The sequence below is a fragment of the Phyllosticta citriasiana genome (genome assembly GCF_038021145.1).
Source record: "Phyllosticta citriasiana strain CBS 120426 chromosome Unknown IWZ02scaffold_3, whole genome shotgun sequence".
Classification (NCBI taxonomy): Eukaryota; Fungi; Ascomycota; class Dothideomycetes; order Botryosphaeriales; family Phyllostictaceae; genus Phyllosticta; species Phyllosticta citriasiana.
The window spans coordinates 2034695-2047253 of record NW_027117280.1 but is presented as its reverse complement, the minus strand read 5'-3'; the positions used below and the strand labels follow the sequence as shown (position 1 = coordinate 2047253).

Below are 12559 nucleotides of genomic sequence, written 5' to 3'. Positions count from 1 at the left end.
GTGTCGTTCAGCACCGTCCGCTCTTTTGGCTTGTGGAAAAAGCCACAGTCGTTCTTTACCACCACTATAGCATCTTGGGACCGTGCAGCCCAACTATTCACCAACTCTACGTTTCACGGCGTCCGAAAATACCAGCCACACCGCCCTAGTCATGTTTTTTTCGATTCGCTCCATCGCCCTCGCCGGGCTCGCGGCTACTCTACTACCGCAAGCGCTCGCGCAAACTTCGACCAACTGCAACCCTCTCAACGAGACTTGTGCCGCCGATCCTGCCCTAGGCACAAACGCCACTTTTCTTTTCAACGAGACCTCTGCCAACGACAAGCTATGGAAAACGACGGCCGGCACCATCGACTACAACTCGACTGGTGCCCAGTTCACAGTTGATAAAAAGGGCGTGTCGCCGACTCTCATCTCCAACTTCTTCATCTTTTTTGGGCGCGTCGATGTGGTCCTCAAGGCCGCTTCTGGTCAGGGTATCGTCAGCAGTATTGTCTTGGAGTCGGACGACCTGGACGAGGTCGACTTTGAGTGGATTGGTGGAAACAACACATCGTGGCAGTCCAACTACTTTGGCAAGGGCAACACCACCAGCTACGACCGTGCTGTTTGGCACGACGTTGATGATCCCCAGGGTCAATTCCACAACTACTCGGTGGACTGGACAAAGGAGAAGATTGATTGGTACGTCGACAGCGAGTTGATCCGCACGCTCAAGTACGAGGATGCCAATGGCGGAGACAACTTTCCTCAGACGCCCATGAATATCAGTAAGTTTCCTGAGATTGGATGAAGAGCCTTTCTGACTTGATTAGGACTTGGCATTTGGGCTGGTGGAGACCCAGACTCAAACAGCTACTGGACCGTGCAATGGTCGGGTGGTGAGGTCAACTACGACGACTGCCCGTTCACCATGAGTGTGCGTGAGGTCTTTGCGCAAGACTACAGCTCTGGCAAGGAGTACAAATGGGAGGGAAACTCTGGCTCTTACGACAGCATCAAGGTTGTCAAGTAAGTTCTTCGATCCAGCTCTCAAAGCACTGCTAACATTTTGACAGTGGCACTTCCGAGGCTTACGAGGAGCTGTACGTTCCTTCAGGAACCAAGGCCAAATTCAACGCGCTCCCGACATGGGCCAAGGCTGTTATTGGCGTTGGCTCTGTCGCTCTCGTCGCCGCCCTTGCCGGTGGCTTCATCGTCTTCTTCATGAAGAAGCGCCGCGAAGGTCGTGCTGCATACCAGCTCCAAGAGCAGAACATGCAAAAAGAGCAGGAGGAATTGCTTGAGTACAAGTCTAACTACCAGCAGATCAAGAACAGCAGCGTTGAGATTCATCGGTGAAAAGGAAGGGACGCTAGTTTGAGCGGGATCGGTCTTTTTTTTTTTTTTTTTTTTTTTTGTTTCCATCATCATCATTTGGGACTTTTCTTCCTCGAAGGGTCACGTTATGAAGTCAGATACAGCGTGGAGTAATGCGTGGGTGGGATACCCTAGCTTGAATGGATTGATACAGAGAAAAGTGGCAGGGTCCATTAGCCACCGCACAAGCCAACATAGACTAGTGCAGTCACGGGTGTGGCGTTGTGGCTGCCACCACTCACCTCACCCGGCCGTGTTGACGTCTTTATCCCACTACGTCGATCGGGCGCTCTAGAGCCACGCAACCGCCATCCACCGCCTGTTGATCGTCAAAGTGTAGAGGTCACCTGCTATCGTCACAGCACGACAGCATCACTGTCAAGGGCAGACCACCTCGTCGGGCCGCCACCGCCTATGATGGTCCATCTCTACCCGTGCAGCTTCTGCGATCGCCTCCTCCCCGCAGTCAGTCTGTGGAGCAGTGGAGATTGAACAGGAACAACATGGATCAACCAGAGGCTGAAATTGCCATTGGGCCGACTGTTTTGGATGACAGTCACAATAGGCTCGCTCAGACGGATGGTCTCCACGACGCGTCACAGCCAGCAGCGGACCCTGGCTATGCCGCTGCTCATGCGCCCCCAACCGCTACTCCGCCCATCAACGATTTTCTGGCTCCCGATGACAACCCCGACCAACCCAACGACCGGTGGAGCCAAGCTGCCAGTCCAGTGCCCCTCGACGACGAATATGAAGAACCAGCAGAGCCCAAGTCGTTTGAGCGCTACAACAGCCCGGCAGCCATGCACCGTAATCGTATCACCGCCTACGAAAAAGTCGACGAGGATGGCATCCACAAGATGCACAAATTCACCCTCTACGAAACCAGCCATCGCTTCTACCTTGTTGGCGCAGATGTTACCGATATGCATTTCCGTGTCCTTAAGATTGACCGGACTGCTCCTCCTGGACATCTCAACATTTTTGAAGACGACATTGTTTACGATCGCAAAGACATGAATCAGTTGCTGAACACAATCGACGACGGCAACAAAGGCTCTGGCGGTCTCAAGCTCAAGTGCGTTTCCTGGGGACTCCTGGGCTTCATTCGATTCACAGACGCCTACTACATGCTCGTCATTACCAAGAGAATCGCCGTCGCTATGCTTGGAGGTCACTACATTTACCAAGTCGATGGCACCGACATGATCCCTCTGACGACAGGATCAGGCTCTCGATTTGCCAAGGACCGCAATCCAGAGGAATCGAGGTTTTTGGGTATTCTCAACAATCTCGACCTGACGCGGTCATTTTACTTTAGCTACGCCTACAACATCACTCGGTCCTTGCAGCAAAACATAATTCGAGAAAGAGAGGCCATACGCGGAGGCCACAAATTCCCCAAGCACGACTTTCAAGACATGTTTGTCTGGAACCACTACTTGCTTGACCCGGCCCGTGCAGCTCTGAAAAATACATACGATTGGTGTACGCCCATAATTCATGGCTTCATTGATCAATCCTCCCTGGACGTCTTTGGACGACGCGTTTACATCACCATCATTGCCAGGAGATCTCGCTTCTTTGCTGGTGCCAGATTCTTGAAACGCGGTACAAACGATTTGGGATACGTGGCGAATGATGTCGAGACTGAGCAAATCGTTTCCGACCTCCTGACGACATCCTTCCATGCGCCGGGGCCTCGACCATATGCCAATCCAACCTATACGTCTTATGTACAGCACAGAGGCAGCATTCCACTTTACTGGACCCAGGACAACAGCGGAGTAACACCAAAGCCAGACATTATCTTGAATTTGGTCGATCCATTCTACAGTGCTGCTGCTCTCCATTTCAACGATCTCTTCGAGAGATATGGTGCATCAATATACGTGCTCAATTTGATCAAAGCTAGGGAGCGGACACCTCGCGAATCGAAACTTTTGCACGAGTACAAAAAGGCTTTGGACTATCTCAATCAGTCGCTACCTGAAGACAAGCAAATTCTCTATAAGGCATTCGACATGAGTAGAGCATCCAAGACCAGGGGTATGGATGTCATCGGTAGTCTCGAGCTCATTGCAGAGGACGTTTTGGAAAAGACTGGATTCTTCCACAACGGCGATGCAGAATTCGACATGCCGCAGGTGCAAAACGGCGTCGCACGCACGGTATGCTCCATTCAGACTTGATCGAGTTTATCTAACATTGCCAGAACTGCATTGATTGCCTCGATCGTACTAATGCCGCTCAGTTTGTGATTGGAAAGCGGGCTCTCGGCCGTCAGCTCCAAGCGCTGGGCGTCATTGCTGGGAATATTGTCGAATACGACTCTGACGCAGTCAACATCTTTACATACATGTTTCATGATCATGGAGATACGATTGCCATCCAATACGGAGGATCGCACCTAGTCAACACAATGGCGACCTATCGAAAAATCAATCACTGGCAAAGTCACAGCAGAGACATGGTTGAGAGCTTCAAACGATACTACCACAACTCGTTCCTAGACTCCCAACGGCAAGAAGCGTACAATCTCTTCCTTGGAAACTACGTCTTTTCTCAGGGACAGCCTATGCTGTGGGACCTTTCGACAGACTATTACCTCCATCACACAGATCCAAAACATTGGCCCATGAAGCCCCGGAATCATTACATTACGTGGTTCACTCCGACTTTCCTAGAGCCGCGAATGCTCCCGCCATCAAAAAATGTTCCTTCACAGACTGGAGCAACGGAACAATACGACGACTACTGGCTTGAGTACTACAGACCACTCGCCTTATCTTCTCTAGGCAAGGTTTTTACTTTCAAGCTCAACTCCACCCCTCGATATGTTCCGGACAAGACTGGCAGCAGTCGAGACTTTGACCTCAGCCCTTTTCGCCCTCGGAAGCATCCTCACGAGATTGAACAGGCGGAAAAGAAAGTCTCGCGCAAGGGTGTGACAATCCTCGAGCCACACTCGGAAGAAGACTCGCAGTCAGGTCGATCCGGGCGTGGTCCTCCCTCGTCTGTGCCAGATCATCATTCCCATCATGCGAAACATCACAGTATCCTGCGTGACCCGTATTTCGAAATTAATAGCCAGTGCAACGGCGCCATCAGCCACACATCCTCAAACCTTGCGACATCAGGCACCTCCACAACATTCAAATCCGGGACAAGCGACGAAGCCGTCGATAAGAGCTCCATGACACAATGGACGCTAAATCAATTCGTGCACAACTCGCTCAACCCATCAGTGACAACAGCCGAAGCTTCCGAGTACGAGCGCTACATTTCACACCCGCTCAACCTGCCGCTCGTCGTTTCAACCGAACTCCCCGACGACTTCGCCAACATGGATTTCGTCGAATACGTCAACAGCGTCAACGGCATCGTCGGCGGCGGCAGCGTCGCGCCCCTGCACAACCATCAGCATCAGCAGTTCCACCGCGACACTGCTTCCGCGCACACGCACGCCAGTCTGACCAGCGGCGGCTTTGGCATCGGGTTCGGCGGCGGCGGCGCGGGTGGCGGCGACGGCTATAAGACTTGGGAGGTGGCTGAGGAGGAGCTCTCTGAGTATCGAGATTTCTTGAAAGTTCCGGAGAACCCGCTTACTGTGCGTGAGGAGGATGGCGAGAAGAAGCGCTACAAGCGGTATCGCCAGTGGTTGAGGGGAAAGAGCTTATTCAAGCAGAGCAAGGTGGATCCGGAATATACGGAGCAGCGTGTGGGCATTGTGAGATGATGGCTGGAATTGCTTATAGATAATATGCTTGGCTCATTTGGGAAATGAGTGTGTCTGTGGCTTCTTTTGATTTGGGTCTCGGTGTGGTGGTGTTTGATGGGCGTGCAGGCGACATTTTTGGTGTCTTGGAGACTGCAGGTGATCATTAGGAATACCGATTCGAGGTTAAATTCCGACTTCTAGCTCCTCTCTTTGCAACATCTGCATTAAAATGTTGGTGCCAGCAATTCCCAAAAAGGAAAGTAGGTGAAATCACGTGAATGCGTCGCGTCTTCCTTTCGACGCGACTTACTGCAAACACACCTCCCCCACCGTCAAAACATTCCGCGCAATCTCAACCCAAAACCCATCTCATCTTGTTCCAATCCTCACAGACCAAGCAACTCAGACGGCAATGGCGGACGACATGGATGTGGACGACATCTACTCCACGCCACAGGGCACAAAGAGGAAGGCAAGCGAGGACATGGCGCCACCACCACCACCGCCAATCAATGCACCGCGGCGCATCCAAGCGCTGGCAGAAGACGTCGTGAACAAGATTGCAGCTGGCGAAATCATTCTGACGCCGGGCCATGCGCTCAAAGAACTCATCGAAAACGCCGTCGATGCTGGAGCAAAGTCGTTAGAAATCTTGGCGAAAGAGGGCGGACTCAAGCTTCTGCAGATTAGCGACAATGGTCACGGCATAGAAGTGAGTGATCTTTTTGTGTTCTCTGATGGTTTTTTTGCTGATTGGTGTAGAGGGAAGATTTGCCGATTCTGTGCGAGCGCTTCACCACGTCCAAGTTGAAGACGTTTGAGGATTTGACGTCGATTGGGACGTATGGTTTTCGTGGCGAGGCTTTGGCCAGTATCAGTCATATCGCCCATCTCAGTGTCACGACCAAGACCAAGGAGTCCAGCTGTGCCTGGCGTGCTCATTATGCCGACGGCAAGTTGGTGCCGCAGAAGCCCGGCCAGAGTGCGGATCCAAAACCTACTGCTGGTCGGCAGGGGACTCAGATCACGGTAGAGTGGCACCTATCCAGAGTCTACATGAATCAACTAATTCCACTAGGTGGAGGACTTGTTTTATAATGTGCCAACACGCCGGCGGGCATTTCGTTCCGCTAGCGAAGAGTATGCCAGAATACTCGATCTCGTAGGAAGGTATGCCGTGCATTGTAGCGGTGTCTCCTTTACGTGCAAAAAGCATGGAGAATCGTCCATGGGAATCTCTGTCCCCGCGGCGGCCAACATCGTCGACCGAATTCGCCAGGTGCACGGAAGCGCTGTCGCCAATGAACTTCTGCACATCAAAGCCAACAGCGAGAGATGGGGCTTCGAGGCCGAAGCTTGGGTGAGCAACGCAAACTACAGCGTCAAGAAGACTTCTCTCCTTCTCTTCATCAACCACAGGGCTGTCGAGTCGTCTGCCATCAAAAAAGCTGTAGAACAGACATACAGCTCGTTTCTTCCCAAAGGCGGACATCCTTTCGTCTACATCAGCCTGGAAATAGATCCGCACCGCGTAGATGTGAACGTTCATCCGACCAAGAAGGAGGTCAATTTTCTCAACGAGGACGAAATCATCGAAATGCTGTGCGATGAGATACGATCAAGTCTTGGGAGCGTGGACACAAGCCGCACTTTCATGACGCAAACACTTCTACCTGGCGCGAAAGTACCAACAGCTCTTGTGACAGTAACTCCCATCAAGGCAAGCGGCAACGCATCATCATCTCGGAATCCAGACGAGCCAGCATCATCGAGACGAACACCCCTGACCAGCCAAAAACCATACGAAAACAATCTCGTCCGCACCGACTCACGCATCCGCAAAATCACCACCATGCTCCCACCAGGACAGCACTCGGAAGGCGAAGCCACAGGCGGCGCTCCCGACGAACTAGAATACGAAGTCTTAGATAGAGAGCACACGCTGTGCAAGCTGACGAGCGTCAAGGAGTTGCGGGCCGAGGTGCGCGACGCCATGCACAACGAACTGACGGACGTCTTGGGCAGCCACACGTTCGTCGGCATCGTCGACTCGCGCCGCCGCATCGCCGCCATCCAGGGCGGCGTCAAGCTATTCCTCGTCGACTACGGCATGCTGAGCAACGACTTCTTCTACCAGGTCGGCCTGACCGACTTTGGCAACTTTGGCCGTATCCGGCTCGACCCGCCGCTGTGTCTGCGCGACTTGCTGGCCGTCGCCGTCGAGCAGGAGCGGAACAACACCTCCTCTCCAGACGACAACGGTGATGAGCAGGAAGGTGCGTTTGACTGGGCCAAAGCTGTCGACACGGTGCACGCGCAGCTCGTCGCCCGCCGCGACATGCTCTCCGAGTACTTCTCCCTCGACATCTCGGCGGCCGGCGACGTCGCCGCCCTCCCCCTGCTACTCAAGGGTTACGTGCCGTGCATGGCAAAGTTGCCCCTTTTCCTGCTGCGCTTGGGCCCGCATGTCAACTGGATTGATGAGAAGGCCTGCTTCTGCTCCTTTTTGCGCGAGTTGGCTTCGTTTTATGTCCCCGAGTCTCTGCCGCCTCCCCCTGCTGCTGTCTCAGCTGCTGGTGCAGCGGCAGTGGCAGACGAGGACGCACCCGTGGCGGCTAGACGCAGGCATTTGCAGCGAGTCGTCCAGACTGTGCTTTTTCCGGCGTTTAGGAGTCGGCTTGTTGCGACGAGGGGCCTGCTCAAGGGCGTTGTCGAAGTTGCGAATCTGAAGGGTCTGTATCGTGTTTTTGAAAGGTGTTGAATGGGGACGCGTTGCGAGTTCTTTGACACGTCAACGCGTGGCTGTTTTGCTTTTCTTGTCGACTCTGTAAAGGCGTTGGCGGTTTGCTCCTTGAGGCGTCGTGGGATGGTGGGCTATTTTGCTTATTTCTTTCACTGGATATGAAGGGCTTTGGTCTGTGAAGGCACATGCGTACATCAGCAATTATACTTTAAGCTTGCCTGTATACCTGGCATATATGAGCATGGCAAATCAAAGGCAACGTTGGGTGCACTCATCTTGCACGCGCTGACTGGCATGCGAAATCTTCGTCAAACAATGCCATTCTCAACATCCCCACGTTCTCGTTAATAATCTCTTGGGTGGTATCTTGGGAACTGTCCCTGCCAACGCCGCCCGATGCCCAAATAAACCAAAGACCTGAACGCCGCTCCTCTCATCTCGAAAAACCATTCATCTGACGTATCTGTCCATCCAGGACCACTTCCTTTGACCCTCCACATCACTTCTCAACCCAGCACCCGCTGAAACAATCAATTGACGTCAGCCAGGACCCAGCGGCTCGCTCTACCGATTCAAATTTCGATCCAGCCTCTCGATGCTGGATTTGCTTTGCTCATCCCTGCTTTGTGCGTCGGTGGTAGGTTGGACAGGCGGCATATCCTATACAACACGATTTTGATAGTCCAGAGCCCTAAAACTACCACGGGGGAGAGAGTTCGCCAACTGCGGGCCGACGACATCATGGATGGGCGGCATGTTCTACATGACACCATTGCGATCGATATCCATGATTTCGGGACGGGGGCGCTCATCCACTCTCTGCGCGCCGGCGGTTGCTTGGACGGGCGGCGCCGGGACGTCTCCACCGCCGTTGGCTATAATGGCATCCGGCAGTGTTCTCTGGCCATTCGAAGCGGCGGCAGCGGCGTTGTTGTTGGCTTCGGCGGCAGCGGCCTGGGCGGCCTTTTTGCGCTCGCGCTCCGCTTTGGCTTCTTTGTAGGGAATGGTTTTGGGGACGACGTCGGTCAGGAACTCAAGGTTGTCGAGGCGCGCTACTGCTTGCTCTGGTGTTGCAGGGGAATGTTAGCTGTAGGGCGATGGAGTCGAGAGGGAGAGACGTACGGATGTGATTGTAGCCTAGGGCGCGCTTGGGCTTCTTCTCTGCCTTGGCCATCTTATGGGCTTGTTCGGTCAGGTAGTAGACAAACTCCTCGGTTGCGACGGCAATGGCAAAGGCGGCGTTGGCGGAGCATGCGTTGATGTCTTCATCGGCGTTGATAATCTTTTTGACGCGGGCGACTGCGCGGCGTTAGTGAGTGTGGTTGTTCGAGGACGAGGAAGACGTACGAGGCAGGGAGACGGAGCCAGAGATGTTCGTTGGCCGCGGGATGGGGTTGTTGTTGTAAGGCATATTTCGAGTGGTTGTGGTTTTGATATCGAATCGCTGGCGACGTGAGGGTTTGAATTGTCGTCAGAGGAGTCGAAGCTTTATTTTGTGTGCCTAGGTTGAATGACGCGGGAATAGGGAGAGTGTCGGCGTGGAAGAGAAAGGGACGCGTCGAAGAGCAAGTGTGGAGTAGTCGACGTGGGTGCGAATCGTGCACACATCCCGGCCAGGCAAATGATCGGCGCGCGGTGAGCTCCAGGTCGCAAGGCTACAGGGAATCCAAACCACCCACCACCACCAACACCACCACTTTCTCTCCCTCAACAAAGCCGCCATCCTCCACCACTGGCTTCCTCGCTGATCCGCATCCGTCCTGCCCGGATGAGGATTTTGCCTTTTTGCGCCTACCACACGATGCGATGACTAGCCGCTCAAGCTCCGTCACCGCGTTGCGCGATCCATCCCTCAGCTCCACACGCGGTTCCTTGACCCGTCGCGTTTCGGCCATATCCTCCGCTGAACAAGGCGAGGACCAAGCCGTCACCTCCGCAGAGCATGCCATTCACGAGGAGATTGCTAAAATCAAGCGCTACGAGGATTTCACCACGATAGACTGGGTTCAAGATGCCGCAAGGGAGCAGCTCCGGCGCAAAGCCCGCCGCCAGAAGAAGGCCGGTTTCTTTGAGCGAGGAGGCGGTCCCGGCTGGCGCCACAAGCTCTCTGATGCCTACGACGCTGGGCAGGCCTGGATAGTCGTTTTGCTGGTTGGCTCGGCCATTGGGCTTAATGCCGCGTTCCTAAACATTGTCACCGAGTGGCTATCGGACATCAAGTTGGGATACTGCACCACCGCATTTTACCTGAATGAGCAGTTCTGCTGTTGGGGTGCGGAAAATGGTATGCTCTCGTCGGTGTGTTACAAATCATTTGTTGACCTTGCTAGGTTGTAAGGAGTGGCATCATTGGAGTGGTTTCTGGCCCATCAATTACTTCCTCTACATATGCGTCTCGACTCTCTTCGCCTTTGTCGCCGCCCGACTCGTCAAGTCCTTTGCGCCCTATGCTGCCGGCTCCGGAATATCAGAAATCAAATGCATCATTGCTGGCTTTGTCATGAAGGGCTTCCTGGGATTCAAGACTCTTGCTGTCAAGTCGATTACGCTACCGCTAGCCATTGGCTCAGGCTTGTCTGTCGGAAAGGAGGGACCCAGTGTGCATTATGCGGTCTGCACTGGCAACGTCGTCTCGAGGCTTTTCGACAAGTACAGGCGTAATGCCTCGAAAACACGAGAAATCTTGAGCGCGAGTGCCGCTGCTGGTGTCGGTGTTGCCTTTGGTAGTCCGATTGGTGGTGTCCTCTTTTCACTCGAGGAAATGTCAAACTACTTTCCGCTCAAGACAATGTGGAGGAGTTACTTTTGCGCTCTGGTGGCCACGGCCGTGTTGGCTGTACGTTTCCCCCGTCGGTCTCAGAAATTTGCTAACCGGACAGACCATGAATCCTTTCCGCACCGGACAATTGGTCATGTTTCAAGTCAAATACGACCGCGACTGGCACTTCTTTGAAGGGATCTTTTACGTGATTCTGGGAATCTTCGGAGGTCTCTACGGAGCATTTGTGATCAAATGGAATCTCCGTGTCCAGGCCTTTCGCAAAAAATATCTCGCTCAGTACCCGATCTGGGAAGCTACATGTCTCGCATTGGTCACGGCCATAATCTGTTATCCAAACATGTTCCTCCGGATTGACATGACTGAGAGCATGGAGATTCTTTTCCGCGAGTGCGAGGGCGCCCATGACTATGATCAAATCTGCGAGTATGTCCAAACTCTACTTGTATCTTGAGCAAGACTGACATTCCCAGGCGCAAGAATCGATGGCCTCTGGTTAGCTCCTTGGCTGCAGCAACAGTAATCCGCGTATTCCTCGTCATTATTTCGTATGGCTGCAAAGTACCTGCAGGTATTTTCGTGCCATCCATGGCCATTGGAGCAACCTTTGGTCGCACGGTAGGTATTCTCGTGCAAGCACTGTACGATACCTTTCCAAACTCGAGATTCTTTGCGGCTTGCGACCCCGATTTCCCATGCATTACCCCTGGAACATATGCCTTTCTTGGAGCGGCGGCTGCCCTGAGTGGAATCATGCATATTACTGTGTCGGTTGTGGTCATTATGTTTGAGCTTACGGGTGCACTGACCTACATCCTGCCCACGATGGTGAGTGTCATAACTAAGGAAATACGTGTCCCAGCTAATGCAGTTCCAGATTGTCGTTGGAGTCACCAAAGCTGTCAGTGAGCGATTTGGAAAGGGTGGCATTGCTGACCGCGCTATCTGGGCCAACGGCTTCCCATTTCTCGACAACAAAGAAGAACACACCTTTGGCGTCCCGGTATCTCAAGTAATGACCCCGGACCCTATTACTCTTCCCGCCGCTGGACTCGAGCTTCGCGCAGTCGAAAAGATTCTTGCCAACAACTCGTTTTCCGGCTACCCAATTGTTGAAGACACGACATCCAAGACGCTGCTGGGCTACATTGGCCGCACCGAACTGCGATACGCCATTGACCGCACGCGTCGCGAACAATCGCTTCCACCAAACGCCCGATGCTATTTCACGCCAGGCGCATCTCTTGCGCCTACAACGCCAAGTGCGACTGTCCCAGCCGTGACATTTGACACAATAGGCGTCACCTCAGCACAAATGACGGTCGACATCAGCCGCTTTGTCGACCCCACCCCGCTATCGGTGCACCCGCGGCTGCCCCTTGAGACGGTCATGGAGCTCTTCAAAAAGATGGGACCACGCGTCATCCTCGTCGAGCACCGCGGGCGGCTGACGGGCCTAATCACGGTCAAGGACTGTCTCAAGTACCAATTCAAGGTGGAAGCGCAGGAAAACATGCGCGACGAGAGCCAGATCGAGGAGCGAGGCGAGCGGCTGTGGAACGTAATTCGCGGCGTGGGCGAGTGGGTTGGGCGGACGACGGGCATGGTCAAGAATGGGCCTGTCAGGCTGGACAGCCCTGGTGGTTTTGGCTCGGTTGGCGGTGCGGAGAATCGCGAGGCAAATCATAGATGTGATGGGTCGGATGTAGAATTGGATGATAGGTAGATAGACACATAGACTTTTTCTCTCGTTGTTGCTCAGCGAAATGATTCCAATTCTCGGTCCGTGGAGTGACGTGCGTGATTGCACAGCGTAGACGACGTATGCAAACAATGTCAGCGACGTTCAAGGTTATGCAGGCAGACTGATAAAGTCATGCGGCAGGTGGAGCCCCTTTTTTTTCATTTTTTTTTTTTTTTTGGACTTCGATTGTAATCCTGGACTTATCCTGTCAAT

General features: G+C 53.4%; 4 protein-coding genes across 4 annotated transcripts; 3 read left to right on the top strand and 1 right to left on the bottom strand.

Annotated features, from left to right (window-relative positions):
• Window positions 1–151: 151 nt before the first annotated feature.
• On the top strand, window positions 152–5098 carry IWZ02DRAFT_431068 (SacI homology domain-containing protein; the record flags this gene model as incomplete). Its single annotated transcript, XM_066766129.1, has 6 exons — window positions 152–770; window positions 816–1011; window positions 1059–1337; window positions 1563–1701; window positions 1722–3530; window positions 3575–5098. The coding sequence occupies 6 exons, from the start codon at window positions 152–154 to the stop codon at window positions 5096–5098; spliced, it is 4566 nt and encodes a 1521-aa protein (XP_066625568.1).
• A 316-nt stretch (window positions 5099–5414) lies between these two features.
• IWZ02DRAFT_191266 (uncharacterized protein) lies at window positions 5415–8095 on the top strand. Its single transcript, XM_066762439.1, has 3 exons — window positions 5415–5792; window positions 5843–6109; window positions 6159–8095. The coding sequence occupies exons 1-3, from the start codon at window positions 5493–5495 to the stop codon at window positions 7839–7841; spliced, it is 2250 nt and encodes a 749-aa protein (XP_066625567.1). The 5' UTR covers window positions 5415–5492; the 3' UTR covers window positions 7842–8095.
• Window positions 8096–8452: 357 nt separating this feature from the next.
• On the bottom strand, window positions 8453–9399 carry IWZ02DRAFT_191248 (DNA polymerase epsilon subunit 4). Its single transcript, XM_066762438.1, has 3 exons — window positions 9171–9399; window positions 8946–9122; window positions 8453–8887 (listed from the first exon to the last, which is right to left on the bottom strand). Exons 1-3 carry the CDS (start codon window positions 9232–9234, stop codon window positions 8583–8585), a joined length of 546 nt encoding a protein of 181 aa, XP_066625566.1. The 5' UTR covers window positions 9235–9399; the 3' UTR covers window positions 8453–8582.
• A 106-nt stretch (window positions 9400–9505) lies between these two features.
• IWZ02DRAFT_415660 (chloride channel) lies at window positions 9506–12359 on the top strand. Its single transcript, XM_066765772.1, has 5 exons — window positions 9506–10107; window positions 10154–10659; window positions 10703–11028; window positions 11076–11430; window positions 11480–12359. The coding sequence occupies exons 1-5, from the start codon at window positions 9630–9632 to the stop codon at window positions 12326–12328; spliced, it is 2514 nt and encodes an 837-aa protein (XP_066625565.1). The 5' UTR covers window positions 9506–9629; the 3' UTR covers window positions 12329–12359.
• The last annotated feature ends 200 nt before the right edge of the window (window positions 12360–12559 follow it).

Excerpts from the sequence above, each read along its gene's own strand:
- IWZ02DRAFT_415660 (XM_066765772.1), top strand. The coding sequence starts at position 9,630 with ATGACTAGCCGCTCAAGCTCCGTCACCGCGTTGCGCGATCCATCCCTC. Across the intron at positions 10,108-10,153 it reads CTGTTGGGGTGCGGAAAATG|GTTGTAAGGAGTGGCATCAT; the intron begins GTATGCTCTCGT and ends TGACCTTGCTAG. Across the intron at positions 11,431-11,479 it reads CCTACATCCTGCCCACGATG|ATTGTCGTTGGAGTCACCAA; the intron begins GTGAGTGTCATA and ends ATGCAGTTCCAG.
- IWZ02DRAFT_191248 (XM_066762438.1), bottom strand. The coding sequence starts at position 9,234 with ATGCCTTACAACAACAACCCCATCCCGCGGCCAACGAACATCTCTGGC. Across the intron at positions 9,123-9,170 it reads TGGCTCCGTCTCCCTGCCTC|TCGCCCGCGTCAAAAAGATT; the intron begins GTACGTCTTCCT and ends AACGCCGCGCAG. Across the intron at positions 8,888-8,945 it reads CCTAGGCTACAATCACATCC|AGCAAGCAGTAGCGCGCCTC; the intron begins GTACGTCTCTCC and ends CTGCAACACCAG.
- IWZ02DRAFT_191266 (XM_066762439.1), top strand. The coding sequence starts at position 5,493 with ATGGCGGACGACATGGATGTGGACGACATCTACTCCACGCCACAGGGC. Across the intron at positions 5,793-5,842 it reads ACAATGGTCACGGCATAGAA|AGGGAAGATTTGCCGATTCT; the intron begins GTGAGTGATCTT and ends TGATTGGTGTAG. Across the intron at positions 6,110-6,158 it reads GGCAGGGGACTCAGATCACG|GTGGAGGACTTGTTTTATAA; the intron begins GTAGAGTGGCAC and ends TAATTCCACTAG.